At 37.4% G+C, this 16,204-nt stretch overlaps 1 protein-coding gene and 1 non-coding gene across 3 annotated transcripts in view; one reads left to right on the top strand and one right to left on the bottom strand.

The window, feature by feature from the left end:
* FERMT2 (FERM domain containing kindlin 2) overlaps positions 1–16,204 on the bottom strand; it is a 73,273-nt gene that overhangs the window by 36,221 nt on the left and 20,848 nt on the right. For both annotated transcript variants that reach the window (XM_061157035.1, XM_061157034.1), the window contains exon 3: positions 8,070–8,303. In XM_061157035.1, coding sequence (XP_061013018.1) covers positions 8,070–8,303 — 234 coding nt within the window. The remainder of the gene's footprint in view (positions 1–8,069; positions 8,304–16,204) is intronic.
* On the top strand, positions 14,567–14,673 carry LOC133067477 (U6 spliceosomal RNA). Its single transcript, XR_009695269.1, has one exon. It is a non-coding gene; the product is annotated as a U6 spliceosomal RNA (small nuclear RNA).

Below are 16,204 nucleotides of genomic sequence, written 5' to 3'. Positions count from 1 at the left end.
ATGCCACCACTGCCATGCTGGGAGTAAATAAAGACATTAGAAAATTCCAAGCTTCTGAATAATCACTTGTCTCCTCTACGTCAGCATTAAGTGGGGGCAGGGTGGTGGTGGTAATCTCTCTCTCCACCCATTCATTTCTCCAAAGCAAATCATAAACTGGTGCAGGGTGAAAAATCTAAAAAGTACATAGGACATAAAACTAATCACGCCTGAGAGATATGACCTGCTTCTACCACAGTTTACCATTACTAAGTTTGGTGGGAGTGAGGAAAGCAAGCATGTATAATTGGAAAACGCCTCCTATATTTCTGGTACGTCCTTTCTTCTTGAGAATCACTGCACTACATGATTCATCCTTTGAGATTTTTGTTCATGGGCCATTTCCTGTCAGCTCACAAACCAGCTATGAACATTTTTAGAAAAATGAGTACTGTTAACTGTTAACTAGCTTTTTGCTCATAGGCAGATGAAGCAGCTCCTAACTATATGTGCCCGTGAGAACTGCTTGTGATGTAAAAGTAACTATATTAAAAACATATGTTTAGGTCACACCCCCAGATAATACTCTTAGTGACTCAGGGGCTCCAACAGCTTGTTTTATAAAAGTTCTAGTGATGGATGTTAACTAAACTTACTGTGGTGATCATGTCACAATATATATAAATACGGAATCATTATGTTGTACACCTGATGTTTATATTTATGTGTCAATTATATCTCAATTTTAAATCTCTATAGGTAATTTTGATTCCAACTTTTTCTTGAGAACTTGCAGCTAAGGGAAAGGGTAGGAAGAGGAGAACATCATCTTATTTCTCTAATGATAGGCAGTTCTATATGCAGCAAGGTAGCTGTTGGCTACACATGAAGTCTGTAAGTGGTTTTCATTTCATTACAGCAATAACCAAAAAAAGTAAATCCATATGCGATACTATTTTGCTGATACAGGAACTTAGGACTTATGTATTTACTCTGTGTCTTACATCAGGAAGAAATTAAACTAGTGAATTTAGGAATCTAAATCACATGGGTAAGAGTGGGCTTGGTGAAGAACATAAATAATTAAATAACGTTTATTTAAAATAAAATACACTTACAGGACAATGAGATGTAAAAACTTTAAAATGGGCATACCAAAATACAAAGCTGTCTTTCCTTTATGCTAAATTATATAAAGAGATAGTAGCATTTATGAGTCACTACACAAAGCAGTGATCCAGGATCTATTTACAACAAAATGATAAACTATACAGCAATAAAATCCAATGTTCAAAATCAATGTTATCAAGTAGAGTACAAGTCTAGTGGAAGAGAGGTAACATAAATTACCTATATAATTATGTAATATACATAGAGCACATGTATCTCAAAAATTATGGGGCTGAGGAAATGGGAAATGAAGGAGTGGAAAAGGGTACTCAGGTAAAATAATAAAACAGATTTTGTTTAAAAACAGAATTTTCTTAAGAGTTTTCAATTAAACATGTAGGTTGAGTTTTTGCATTTACTCTCAGTCTTTTCAAAATATCACAGCAAAATGTAAAGAAATTAAACATGAACCTAAAAGGACAAAACAGGAGAAAAACATCAGATAAGCAACATCAGAAAAATGCTGAGACAAAAGCCAGATGGGAGAGAAGCAAATACTTAGTAAAGTGGACAAACAGAAAATCAAGGTGTCTGCAGGAGACACCAATGGGAAACACATGGACTCACTATGCTAAACATCAAGCATGATCATGTGTTCAAAAAAGAGACAAGAAAAATGAATCCTGTCCCATACTGAATTACACCTACCCCTTAGATACACACCCTTTAGGATTCCTTAGAGGGAAATCTGAAAAGCCCTAGAGAAAAGATCATTTAGATACTGACATTTGAAAAGGCTTGCTCAATGTCTAAATACCCCTTAGAGGGACAAACTAAACAAGCTAAACCCCATTCAACTAGAGCTTCCTATCAGATATCTGTATGCATGGACAATCAGTGACTGACAGACAGAAAGGAATCTGTAGCAGGCAGAATTCTAGAGATAGCTCCTTAAAATTCTTGCTCCTGGTTATACAATCATACACTAATCTAGCAATTGCTGTGAAAAGACTTTGTAAATGGAATTAAGGTTACTGATCAACAGATTTTAGGGAGATTATCCTGAATTCTTTCAGTGGGTCCAAAGCAATCACAAGAAGCCTGCCTAACAGAAAAGAAAGGCAGAGGGAAGCAGAGGAGAGAGAAGACAGGAGAGGTCATATAGACTTGAGAAGTAAGAAGAGGTGGACTTGCTGTTGCTGACTTTGAAATAGGAGGATGGTCACAAGTCAAGGAATTCAGGAGGCCTCTAGAAGCTAACAAGGAGATCAAACCAGTCAATCCTAAAGGAAATCAACCCTGAATATTCACTGGAAGGACTGATGCTGAAGGTGAAGCTCCACTACTTCAGCCATCTGATGCAAACAGCTGACTCATTAGAAAAGACCCTGATGCTGGGTAAGACTGAAGGTAGGAGGAGAAGGGGGCAACTGAGAGGATGAGATGGTTGGATGGCATCATCAACTCAATGGACATGAATCTGAGCAAACTCCAGGGGACACTGGAGGACAGGGAAGCCTGGTGTGTGGTGTGCTGCAGTCCATGGGGTTGCAAAGAGTCAGACACAACTTAGCAACTGACAACAAGACAGAGTAACAAGAATGTGATTTACCCTCCTGCTTTATTTAAACAATAAAGGAAGAGGAAAGAAAGTTTTTCAGATATTAGACAACAAGGAGCACAGGAGAGGAGAGAAAAAACCAATGAGCTCTTTGAGTATATCAGCTTACTGTCTAAAAGTAGTTCAGGGTGGGGAGGGGGCAAACAGAGTCAGGTCTTGCTGAGTTGAGACATCTGAGATGGAACCTAGGGAGGCCAAGATGACTAGAATTTGTGGGCCAGAGTACCAGAGATAAGAGAGTTCTGGAGATCTGCAGTTATTCTCTGGGATCTGGGTGAATACAGATCTGTACACCTGTGAGGGAAAGTCTTCCTAATACACTGGACATTGAGAAGAATCCCCAGAAGAAAATTAGCTCCAGACTAATGGACTTGCCCTGAATAACGTTTAAAAGCAAGTATCAAAAGAATCCAACTGATTCCAAGTAATGTGACTGAAAAATCTGGCAGAAAAAAAACAAAACCCCAACATTACTTAAAGGAATACACAAAGAAATCCAGCCAACAGTGTAAAATTAACAGACTCTTAACATTCAAACAGAAATTACCAGACAAAAAAGAGGCAGGAAAATACAACCCATTATCAGGAGTAAAGGGGTGGGGGGGGGGGGCAGTGTAACAGATGCAGAAATAACTACAATTATAGAATCAGTAATCAAAGATATGAAAACGGCTGTTATAAGCACACTCCACATGTTTAAGAAAGGAAAGGCATAAAAATAATGAAGAAAAAAATTAAAATTTATGTATTTTTAAAAGGCCAAAACCAAACTTCTAGTGATGAAAAATACATCTGAAATGAACAATGGATGGGATTAACAAAAGATCAAGGAATTTGAAGATAGCAGTGAACACTATCCAAGATGAAACAGAGAATAAAGACCAAAAAAGGGAAGAGAATATCAGCAACTTACGGAAGAATAACAATTGCTCTAGCATATATGAAACAAGTCCAGCAAATGACAGCAAGTGTGGGAAGGGACACCAAAAATTAGCTGAAGAACTAATGGTTGAAACTTACACAAATTTGATAACTATAAATCCATAAATCTAAGAATTACAATAAAAACAGAATAAACTTAAAACTATGCCAGGACACATCGGAATATGAAGTGAAGTCAGACAAGGAGAAATATTCATATGTCACTTATATGTGGAATCTAAAAAAATGACAAAAATGAACTCTTAATAAGGCTCTTCTTACTCTTAATAAGGCTCTTCACTTGTAAAGCCTGCATGTCAGAACTCACCTTATATAAAAGAACTTGGCATGCTTTTGCCAGAAGTGTTTCTTTCAAAAAGGAAAGGAAAATATAACAAAGAACCTCATTTAATCACTACACAGGAGCATTTTCTAATATAACAAAAGAAAACCAAGATAATTTTTACCAAATAAAAAACTAAGAAAGTAGTCTGCCAAAAGTCACACAAGAAAAGAAACAGACAATCTGAGTAAGCCTATACCTATTAAAGAAATTGAATCAATAATAACCTTCCAAAGCAGAAAGCACTAGGGCCAGACAGGTTCACTTAAATTCCACCAAACATTTTTTCTAGTTATACTGAGGTGTGCCTGACATACCTCAGGTATGTCAGACAACACGGTGGAAGTTTAAGGTGTATGGCATAATGACTTGACTTACACATACTGTGAACTTACATATACTCGTCACCACAGTATTTTCCTTGTGTTAAGAACTCTTACGATCTACTCTCTTAACAACTTCCAAATAAACCATACAGTAGTGTTAACTCTAGTCAACATGCATATACCACATCCCCAAGTACTTACCTTACACCTTTTGACCACCTTAATCCAATTCCTCCCCTTAAGTTGTTTACGTGTCTTGGCTATTATAAATAATGCTGCTATGAAGATGGGGGTGCAGTTACCTCTTTGACATGGTGTTTTAATTTCCTTTGGATATATTCCCCGAAGTGGAATTGTTGGGTCATATGGTAGTCTACTTTTAGTCTTTTGAGGAACCTCCACACTGTTTTCCATAGTGGCTACACCAATTTACAGTCCCACCAAGAGTGCACAAGGGTTCTCTTTTCTCTACATCCTTGCCAGCATTTTATCACTTGTCTTTTTGATGATAGGCATTCTACCAAGACTAACATCACTGACTTGATGGACATGAGTCTGAGCAAGCTCCAGGAGTTGGTGATGGACAGGGAAGCCTGGTATGCTGTAGTCCATGGGGTCGCAGAGTCGGACATGACTGAGTGACTAAACTGAACTGAATTATAACAAATGTAAGCTATATCTCACTGTGGTTTTAATTTGTATTTCCCTAATGATCAGTGGTGATGTGCACATGTTCATGTCACTTACCTCATTGCCTATTTGTAAAACTCCTTTGGAAAATGTCTATTCAGGTCTTTTGCCCATTTTTTAAATTGGGTTATTTGGGGGATTTTGATTGAGCTCTTTATATATTTTGGATATTAACTCCTTATAAAATACATGGATTGCAGATATTTTTCCCATTCCATAGATTATATTTCATTTTGCCGATCATTTCTTTTGCTGCATAGAAATTTTGTTGTTTGATGTAATCCCATCTGTTTATTTTTGCCTGTGCTTTAGATGCTATATCCAAAAAATCATTGCCAAAACCCATGTCAAGGAGCTTTCCTCCTTGATCTTTGAGGAAGAAATTATAATAATGCTCTATAATCTCTTTCAGAAGACAGAAGCAGAGGAAATATTTCCTAATTCATTCTATGAGGCTAGCATTACTTTTAATACTAAAATCAAACAAAGACACTGCAAGAAAACTATAGAACAATATCTCTAGTGAACATAAATGCAAAAACATTTAATAAACTATTAGCAAATCAAATTCAAAAATGTATTTATAAAAAATAATTACACACCATACCATGAAAAGAAATAACTGATAAACTAGACTTTATAAAAATCAAAAATTTCTGCTCTGTGAAAGAAACTGCCAAAAAAAAGAAAAGATAAGCCACTGACCAGGATAAAATATTTGCAAGTCATATCTGACAAAGGATTGTTACCCAAAGCATACAAAGAACTATTAAAATTTAACAGTAAAAAAAACAAAAAGCTTGACTAAAAAATAGGTCACAGACTTTTAAACAGACACCTCACCAAAACATGTAAAAATATGTCCGACATTTTATGTTATCATTAAAATGCAAAATTATAAGACTGCTAAGCCACTACACATCTATCAGAATGTCCACAATCGAGAACACTGACACCACCAAATGCTGGTGAGGATTTAGAGCAATGAAAACTCTCACTCACTACTGAAGGTGAACACAACATGACATGGCTACTTTGGAAGACAGTTTAGCAGCTTTCCACAAAACTAAGTATCTTCCTACCATATGATCCAACAATCATTCTCCTCAGAATCTACCCAAGGGAGTAAAAGACACATGTTCACAAAAAAACCTGCACATAAATGTTTATAGCACCTTTATTATAATTGCAAAACTTGGAAATAACTAAGATATCTGTCAGTAGGTGTGGAAAATAAACTGGCACATCCAGACAATGGGATGTTATTCAGCACTTTAAAAAAATGAGTTATCAAGCCATCAAAGGACATGAAGGAAACTTAAATCTGTATACTAAGCAAAAGATAACCAGAAAAAGCTACATATTGTATGATTCCAACTGTATGACATTCTGTAAAAAGCAGAATTACAGAGACAGTAAAGAAACGAACAGTTGCCATGGGTTGGTAGTGGAGGGATGAAAAGGCAGAGCACCGATTTCAGGACAGTAAAACTATTCTGTATGGTATTATAATAACGGTTATACATTTGTCCAAACTGTGGACTATACAATATCAAGAGTAAACCCTAATGTAAACCATGGAGTCTGGGTCATAATGATGTGTTAATGAAGGTTTACCATTATAACAAATGTCCCACGCTGGTGTGGAGTGTTGACAGTGGGGAGGTTGTATGTGCGGAAATGAGAGTAAATAGGAACGCTATACCTTCTGCTCCATCTTGCTGTGAACCTAAAACTATTCTAAAAAAGTTTATTAATTAAAAATAATTGATAAGTGATAGAAACAAGCAATTCAAAAAAGAAACTGAAATGGCCAGCTAAGACATAAAAATATAGTTATCTTTATAAACTAAAATGTAATACTGTATTTTTTTCACTCAGAGAAACAAACACTAAAAACTGACAACATTCAACTGTTAGTGATGGCTTCGGGCAATGGGTTTTCACACACTGCGAGCTGGAATGTAAACTGGTATAACCACTTGGGAGAGCAATTTGACAGTACCCAAAATGAATTATGTATACACTTAAAACAATTCTACCTTCTACTTCTACACAAACACAAAAGAGAGATTCCACCACACATGTACAAAATAAAGTAAGATACTGTACAACAACTACAGTAACATATTTTTTGAGTATATACACTCACAGATATGAATATGTGTATGTGCATGTATGTGTATTTATGTATTTTCAAAAGTACTGGAAAGATACACACTAACCTTATGACAGTAGCTGCTTTGTAAAGGGAAATTAGACAAGAATACGAATCAAAACTTACCTATATTATTTGACTTTAAAAGTTTAGCAAAATGACAAAACATCAACTATTAATTCTAGATGACATTTAGGTAAATGCTACGTAAGTCTTAGTATTTTTCTGTATTTTTATTTTTCTTCTTAGAAATTCCATTAAACATAAAAAAAACTTGTAATCTGAGTTATTAGACCAAAACAGTAATATCCTGTATTTCCCCCAAATCTATGGTATGACAGAATTATGTATTAATGATGAGAATGATTCAGATTTTCTCTGATGGTTAAATACTTCCTGGCATATGATAGAACTGGGTCAACCAAACGTAATCCACATCTCATTTCAGAAAACATAAACAGAACTGCTACAAGAGTGGTCAAACTGTAGACTGGTTAAGGATGCCAACATGCGTGGTCATTTCCTTAGGAACTGTGTCAGCCCTTCAGTGAAAGAAGTGACACAATCTGCCTGAATCAGTGCAAATACTGATTTGCACTGAAGGGAACACTACAGAAGCTACATTCCTCTGAAAATAAAGCCTGTTCCCTTCTCCTTTCCATAAAAATAAGGTCATCAGAAGGAGATATTCAATAATAATATGATATACTTCTAGAAAGGAAAGAGCTCTACTAGACTCCTGTTCTAGTTTAACTCAGTATTTATCTTAAATATAAAAACGTTAAAGAATAAAGTAATAATTTCACATACACACAAGCACAGATTGCTCACCCCAATCCCTACTCCTTGAGATAAACTCAATGTCAGTCATATACATATCACACAACTCATAATTTCATGAAGAATTGATACAGTACTTACTAAATGTCTTACAGATGTCAGAAACAGCTTTGAAGACTCTATCAGAGAAATTCACTTTCACCTTCACATACTTCATGTTGGGAAGTTGCAGGCGGAGCAGCTTGTGCTGGGGGGTGAACTGAAGCTTAGCATCTGCCTGAATGCCATACTTATCCAAGGTCCAATGCGTCTTGAGAAGCCAAGTTCTCTTCTTTTCCCACCACAGAGCATGGTCAGACCAATCTTTTTTTACATCTATTAAAAAAAAAAAAAACACTTAAAAATCTGCAGGACTGCCTTGAGAGAAATTACAAGCAGAAAACTAAGTAACTAGGTATTTAATATGAACAATTAGTTAAATACTAAGTGCCCGTTATGTGATATGTAACACTGAAGAAATACTAAAAGAAATAGCAAACAGCTGAGAAAACACTCTGCCCTTGAAAGCTAATATAGAAGACAGCAGAGGCATAATACTCACGGTAACTAATAACGGTTAAAGCAGACACACACACGACAGAGTAAGTACTCTCTGTAAGCATTCAGAGAACAACGAGGACGCTGGGGATTGGAGTCAAAAGGATGAATAAATAATGAGATGGAGTTGGTGGATTCTTAGCCCAGCTTTGAGCAATGGACAATATTCTGATGATAAAGCTGGTGAGAAAGCTGAGGTGTATGAGGCTGCAGAAGCATGTGGAGGCTGAGAGGTGGTGAAAAGTAAGATGGGACGAAAATGAACAAAACCACTATCCTAGGTAAAGAAGAGCCTGGAAAAGAAAACATCCACGAGTAACACTTAACTTGAGAGAAAACAAAAAAACTACATCCCAACCACACACCCAAATATATTCCAAGAAAAGTAACATTTTCCCCCCCAATATATTTTGGCACAAGAAAAAACATTAATACCTGTTAAACTATTTAACACTCATATACAATTAAATTAAAAGAAACTAAATAAAGAAAGAGTTGGACTATAAAGAGAGCTAAGTGCTGAAGAATTGATGCTTTTGAACTGTGGTGTTGGAGAAGACTCTTGAGAGTCCCTTGGACAGCAAGGAGATCCAATAAGTCCATCCTAAAGGAGATCAGTCCTGAATATTCATTGGAAGGACTGATGTTGAAGCTGAAACTCCAATACTTTGGTCACCTGAGGTGAAGAGCTGACTCATCTGAAAAGACTGAAGCTGGGAAAAACTGAAGGCAGGAGAAGGGGACAACAGAGGATGAGATGGTTGGATGGTGTCACTGACTCAATGGACATGAGTCTGAGTAAACTCCGGGACTTGGTGATGGACAGGGAGGCCTGGCGTGCTGCAATCCATGGGGTCGCAAAGAGTTGGACATGACTGAGCGACTGAACTGAACTGAAATAAAGAAAAGTGTAACTTACACAAGATTTGGCTACCCCCGGATTACAGCAGATCACAGCAATAAATTTACAAATAAAATCCAATTTCAGCTGGTTATTAAAGTAGCAATACAAGTAAAGAAAGTGGGGATCAATTATATGATGAACTAAGAACCAAAAAGGGGGAACAGGATATTAAACCAACAACAACATAGAAAAACGAAGCTTTCCAGAGGAAAAAAATAAAAATGAAAACTATCATCATGCTTCTGATATAAAGTTCATTTTAATACAGTTTTAAAAAGAACCGGTCTATTTTAAGGAGATAAGTTTAAAAGTATATACTAAACCTGAAACTTTTTTTAGCACAACTTGTCCCCTGAAAGCCTCAGAGAGTAAAACATCAAATTACCACACTATGAGCCAGAAACACCTTCTATAATGGTGAAAGGTAACTGATATAATTCTCCTCATTACGGAAGAAACAGGTCACAAGAGGGAAAAAGACCTTCAATTCCCCCAGACAGTAAAAAAAAAAATATTTTAAAGAGTAAGTATTTTAATGGGAAAACTGTTACTTGTGATTTTACTGCATTTTGAAATTTCAGTGTTTGTTTTGGGAAAGCCCTGTCAATTAAGTTATTTGAAGTTTGGTTACAGAAATACATATTTTACAACTACTTACTTGTGACACAGTGTATTCAATATATAGTACCCGGCCTCTTAAATTACTTTCCAGCACAGAATTTATCAACTTTTAGAAAACAGTAAATCCAATATGGCTCACAAGCAGATAACCAAGGCTGGGACCTTTTTGTATACTATGAGGTAAATGTCTCACATGTTGCAGATGGTTTACTGTTTTCTTTAGGAACAAAGAGCAGAAGGCAGAAAAGGATCATTTGTAAAGAATGACAGTAACCACTGCAGAGTAAGGCTGAGCTGAATTGAAGGAATTAGATTGGTATCTAATACTTCCTTCTTCAACCCATTCACTTCTGCTACCAATGTCAATCATTAAGGCAGCCACAACATATATTTCCAGTGCAGGGAGAGAGAGGAAAAAGCTGTATGCTGCTAATAATAATAGTTTTGTTAATACTGACTTAAGTCATTTGGATTTCCTTTGTCTTAACTCAAAAGACAACCCTGAAATAAGAACTCTGGGGCAAGTAGCTTATTGAGGTGGGATGGGGGAAGGCGGAGATCCCAGGAAGCATACCTGAGGGGATTAGGAAAAGTGAGACACGGGAGAAAAGTCTATTAAGAACTCATTAACTTCTGTGGATAACTGGAGTTCAGTCCTCCAAGAGCCCCTCTGAGGAATCACATAAAACATGACTTAGAATCCTCCTCCTAAGGCAAGAGAAAGCTGGGGGATCTATCCAGTTGGCTGAGGGTTGCTCTTAGGGCCATTAAATTCCCAGCATTTCCCCAGCTGCCATGCATGGGGCTGACCACCCTGCACTCAAGCACTTAACTCACCAAACCCTAAATATTTACTACATGGATTTCTACAGAAAGACTTTATAGGCCCAGATTCAGGAAAATCTCAACCTTGCATCAATTAGGCTTCAAATGCTGACCTCAGAAACAAGTACTTCCTATGATCTTCCTCTTTAGAATCTAACCCTCCCCATCAATTCCACCTTGGTTTTTTACACCAAAGGAACAGCCCCCCTGCATCTATTAAGAATAAACATAGGGGAGAAGGACATGTAATCTAAAGATTATGTACTAGAAACACCATGAACAGTCACAGTCTGTTTACCCACAGAAAGAGAAAGATTCTCTTACTGACTGGAAACACGGGTAAGATCAGTCTTTTTTACCCACAGAAAACAGTGGGTAAGTATCAATATAGGAAAAAAAAATTACCCCAAATAAAAACAGAAACAGGACACCAGGAAAGATCTGAAGTGTCAATACAGCACACACCAGCAAACAAAAAGAGAAAAGCGGGCATTCTGACAGTAAAAAAGGAGTCAGTGTTAGAAGATGGAATAGTTGAAGGGACTATAGTCCAGTGGTTAAGAATCTGGTACCAGTGCAAGGGACGCAGGCTGCAACTAGAGAGAAATCTGTGTGATGCAATGAAGACCCTGCATGCCGCAGCCAAGACCCAAAGCAGCCACTGATAAATAAGATGGAATGATTAGCCTGTGATGTTTGTTCCAATAGTATAATTGTGGTAGCATTCTTGAAGACTCAAAATGCCAGCAACCTAATCAGCACTAATCACAAGATAATCACTACTACAGAAGAAACAAACAGCATCTGTAAAACATTCATTAATTACACAAATATCTACTGAACATTTACCAGAAAGCACTATTCTAGTGCTAGAAATACAGTGATGAGAAGAACAAAGTTCCCACATCTTTGAAGAAAGCCAATATGACTCGAAATGAAAAGGTGAAACACCAGAGAGCTTGGCAGAAGCCCTGTAAACCATAAGGCTGTTCAGCTTTTACTCTTTCTGAGTATGAGAGAAGCCACTAGAGCAGAGTTTTTCAGCCTGTTTGGCATTAGAATGATCTGAGCAACTTTTCAAATAGAGCAATGCTTGGACTCAGCCCAGACCACTTTGGGTGTGGGTCTAAAACTTGATTTTAAGCAGGGGAGTGATTTTTTATTTCAAAGTCATCAAATAATTTTGAAGAATGCAGGGGCAGGGGTGTGCATGAGTGAAATTCAGAGGCCATGCAAGAAGTCAGCATGGGAGTGGACAGGATGAAAGTCTGAATTACAATGACTGGGCAATGAGGAAGTAGAAATAAGGAATATAGACAATTTTTCCTGATCATTTTGTTATACTGGGGAGCAGAATCATGGATGGTAGGTGAACAGAAAAGGGATGGCAAGTCCAAGAAGTACTTTCAGTCTTTTTTTGAGAACAAAAGGTATTTCAACATTACTTAAATAGTGATAATCCTGTAAAACTTAAACACATTTCCAATTATTCTTTAATTTGCCCCTCGAGAGAGAGAGTCTTTGTGTCACAGTGTCATTTCAAAACTTGTTAGAGGCTTGACTGAGCTCTCTTAAATATGCAAGGCAACATTTTCCTACTTACTAGAAAATCTTTCTTTAGTTTTGGCTCTGTTACACTGTGTATCTTATTTTGAAGCTAATATCTATACGTCATGTCCCACAACTGGCTCCACTACAGATATCACAAGAATATATTTAATCTATTCAGAAGTAGCAAAAACAGCTTTACACTTTGATGAAAATCCTGAGAAAGATGATGATAAACCAATTGAGAATCATTCACCAAGGCAAACGTAGAGCTAACTGCACCTTAAAAATACTTAACTATACAAATTGTGTGTGTGTGTGTGTGTAAAGCTGTGTATCTTAATGTAATAGCTCATTCATTTCAACCCAGGCAGACTGAAACATTACAAATTTAAGGCCAACAGGATCCAAGATAGCGCTGGGAAATCCTACCATGTTTCTTCTGTATCTCAAACCTGCCAACCCTGCTCACATGCCTGTGTACCCTCCTTCTCCTCAGTACACAACCATGGATTCTACTTCAGCAAATAGAGAAGCCATCAGATTGAAACTATTTCACCTAAGAGCCAACCAAATGTACAAAGCTCCTTGCATCTGTACCAGTATGGGTCTACTGCCGTTGAGTTATGATGAAAATGTCTCTCCTCCTAATTATCTGAAACCAATCCAGCTACCTATGCTCTGTTGCCATTCCCACCTTCTAGAAACCATGCACTTCTCACTCTGGCTCCTAGGTATCTCATCCATTCTTGAGAGTTTACATGGCCTCTATGCACTTACCTTCCTAGTTTTTATCTCCAGCCTACCCTTCTGCTATTGGAAAAGGAAATGGCAACCCACTCCAGTACTCTTGCCTGGAAAATTCCATGGACTGAGAAGCCTGGTAGGCTACAGTTCATGGGGTTGCAAAGAGTTGGACACGACTGAGCGACTTCACTAACTAACAAACTACCCTTCTACTTAGAGCATCAGTTTATACATCCTACTGACTACCCCACATCTCCACCAGGATATGTCTCAGAAGAATGTCAAACTTAATATATGCAAAATGTGTTGGCTACTCAGTCATGTTCAGCTCTTTGCGACTCCATGGACTGTAGCCCACCAGGCTCCTTTGTCCATGGAATTCTCCAGGCAAGGATATTGGAGTGGGTTGCCACGTCCCAACCCAGGGATCGAACCTAGGTCTCCCGCAATGTAGGCAGATTCTTTATCATCTAAACTACTCAGGAAGGTCAAATATATGCAAAACGTAATCCAATTTTCTCCTAGTTCTACTGTCATTAAGTAGCCCTAAGAATCAACCCAAGCTGCTCATGCTAGAAAGCTAAAAGTAGTGAATTCTCTTTCCCTAGTCTGCACATTCATCAAGCCCCTCAGTTCCACTTCCTAAAATCTCCACTTTGGTCTCCAGTGGCACCATCCTATTTCAGGTCATCATTATTATCTCTTATACCAACTACTGCCAAGAGCCTCCTGTCTAGTCTCCTTGATTTCATCCAGCACTTTCTACACGACAGCCAAAGTGATCTATTTAACACTTTCATGTCAATACCCCTGCTGAAAATCTTTTAACAGCTTGCAACTGCACTGAGAATGAAATCCAAATGACTTTTAGTCTATAAACTTCCACACAGTACAGCCCATAAAACTGCCCACATATTTATCTTGTGCTACTCTTCTTCTGCCTAGGCCACACCTGCTGCTGCTAAGTCACACCTACCTTCTTTTTATTCCAAGAACTGTCTAGTAAGTAAGCTTTTTTTGCCTTGGTGGCTTTGCAAGTGTCACTACACTCTCTGAATGTCTAGTTTTCTCTTGTCTTCTAAATTTGAAATTCCATAGTCTCAGAGAAGTTTTTCTTAACCACTCTAAGACTTCCAGTGTCCTATGTCCCTCCTTTATTCTCTAATTCAGTATACTGTAATATCACTTATCAAAATGTGCATTCATTTCGTTTGTTGTTCCTGGGATGGGGAGGTATCTTAATTTCCTACTAAACACTGAGAAGACAAGGACAATGCCTATTTTGATCACCATTATATTTCTAGCACATTGCACAGGTGACTGGCACACGTTTGATAAATGAACCCTCATATTGAAAATTTCAAAGATCCTTCATTACATCAAGAAAACATTAATCGTGCTCACTTCAGCAACACACATACTAAAATTGGAACGATACAGAGAAGATTAGCATGGCCCCTGCACAAGGATGACATGCAAATTCGTGAAGAGTTCCATATTTTTGGATTATGCAGTTTAAAGTTATTTCAAAAATTAGAGGAGAATGGCGACTTGTATCTGTCTGTCTAGGTTAAGGAATACCTAGACATGAACCCTGTACATGCACCCTGAACATCAAATATAGGGTAATGCTCTGGGAAAAAAAAAAAAAGAAAACATTAATCCCAGAATAAACCTACCTAAGAAGACACAAGACCTGTACTCTGAAAACTATAAGATGCTGATGAAAGAAACTGAAGAAGACACAAACAGATGGAAAGATACACCATGTTCGTGGACTGGAAGAATCAATAGTCAAAATGACTATACTACCAAGGCAATCTACAGAGTCAATGCAATCCCTATCAAAGTACCAATGGCATTTTTCACAGAACTAGAAAAAAAAAAATCTCAAAATTTGTATGGAGACACAAAAGACCCCAAATAGCCAAAGCAATCTTGAAAAAGAAAACCAGAGCAGGAGGAATCTGGCTCCCTGACTTCAGACTATACCATAAAGCTACAGTCATCAAAACAGTATGGTACTGGCCAACAACAGAAATACAGATCAATGGAACAGTACAGAGGACCCAGAAATAAGCCCATTCACCTATGGTCAATTAATCTATGACAAAGGCAAAACTACACAATATTGGAAAGACAGGCTCTTCATCAAATGGTGCTGGGAAAACTGGACAGCCACATGCAAAAAAAAAAAAAAATGACATTAGACCATTCCTTAACTCCAGACACAAAAATAAGCTCAAAATGGATTAAAGACCTAAATGTGAGACTGGATACTATAAAACTCTCAGAGAAAAACATAGGCAGAAAACTCTCTAACATAAATCACAGCAACATCTTTTTCGATTCATCTCCCAAAATAATGAAAATAAAAGCAAAAATAAACAAATGAGACCTAAACTCAAAAGCTTTTGTACAGCAAAGGAAACAATAAACAAAATGAAAAGACAACCTACAGATTGGGAGAAAATATTTGCAGACGATGTGACCAATAGGGGATTAGTCTCCAAAATTGAGAAACAGCTCATGACACTTAATAGCATCAAAACAAACAACCCACTCAAAAAATGGGCAGAAGACCTGAATGACATTCCTCCAAAGAGGACACACAGATGGCCAATAGGCACATGAAAAGATGTTCAACATCACTCGTTATTAGAAAAATGCAAATCAAAACTACATTGAGATATCACCTCACACAGGTCAGAATAGCTATCATCAAAAAACCCACAAACAACAAATGCTCGAGAGGATCTGTAGAGAAGGGAGTCCTTCTACACTGTTGGTGGGAATATAAATTGGTACAATCACCATGGAGAACAGTATGGAAGTTCCTTAAAAAAAAAAAAACAACAACGAAAAATAGAGCTACACATGACCCTGCAATCCCACTCCTGGGCATATATCCAGAGAAAAACCCCAATGTTCACTGCAGGACTGTTCACAATAGCCAAGACACGGAAGCAGCCTAAATGTCCATCGACAGAGGAATGGATAAAGAAAATGTGGTACATACATACAATGGAATATT

This window comes from Dama dama, chromosome 12 (genome assembly GCF_033118175.1).
Source record: "Dama dama isolate Ldn47 chromosome 12, ASM3311817v1, whole genome shotgun sequence".
NCBI lineage: Eukaryota > Metazoa > Chordata > Mammalia > Artiodactyla > Cervidae > Dama > Dama dama.
This window is presented reverse-complemented; position numbering and strand designations above follow the sequence as displayed.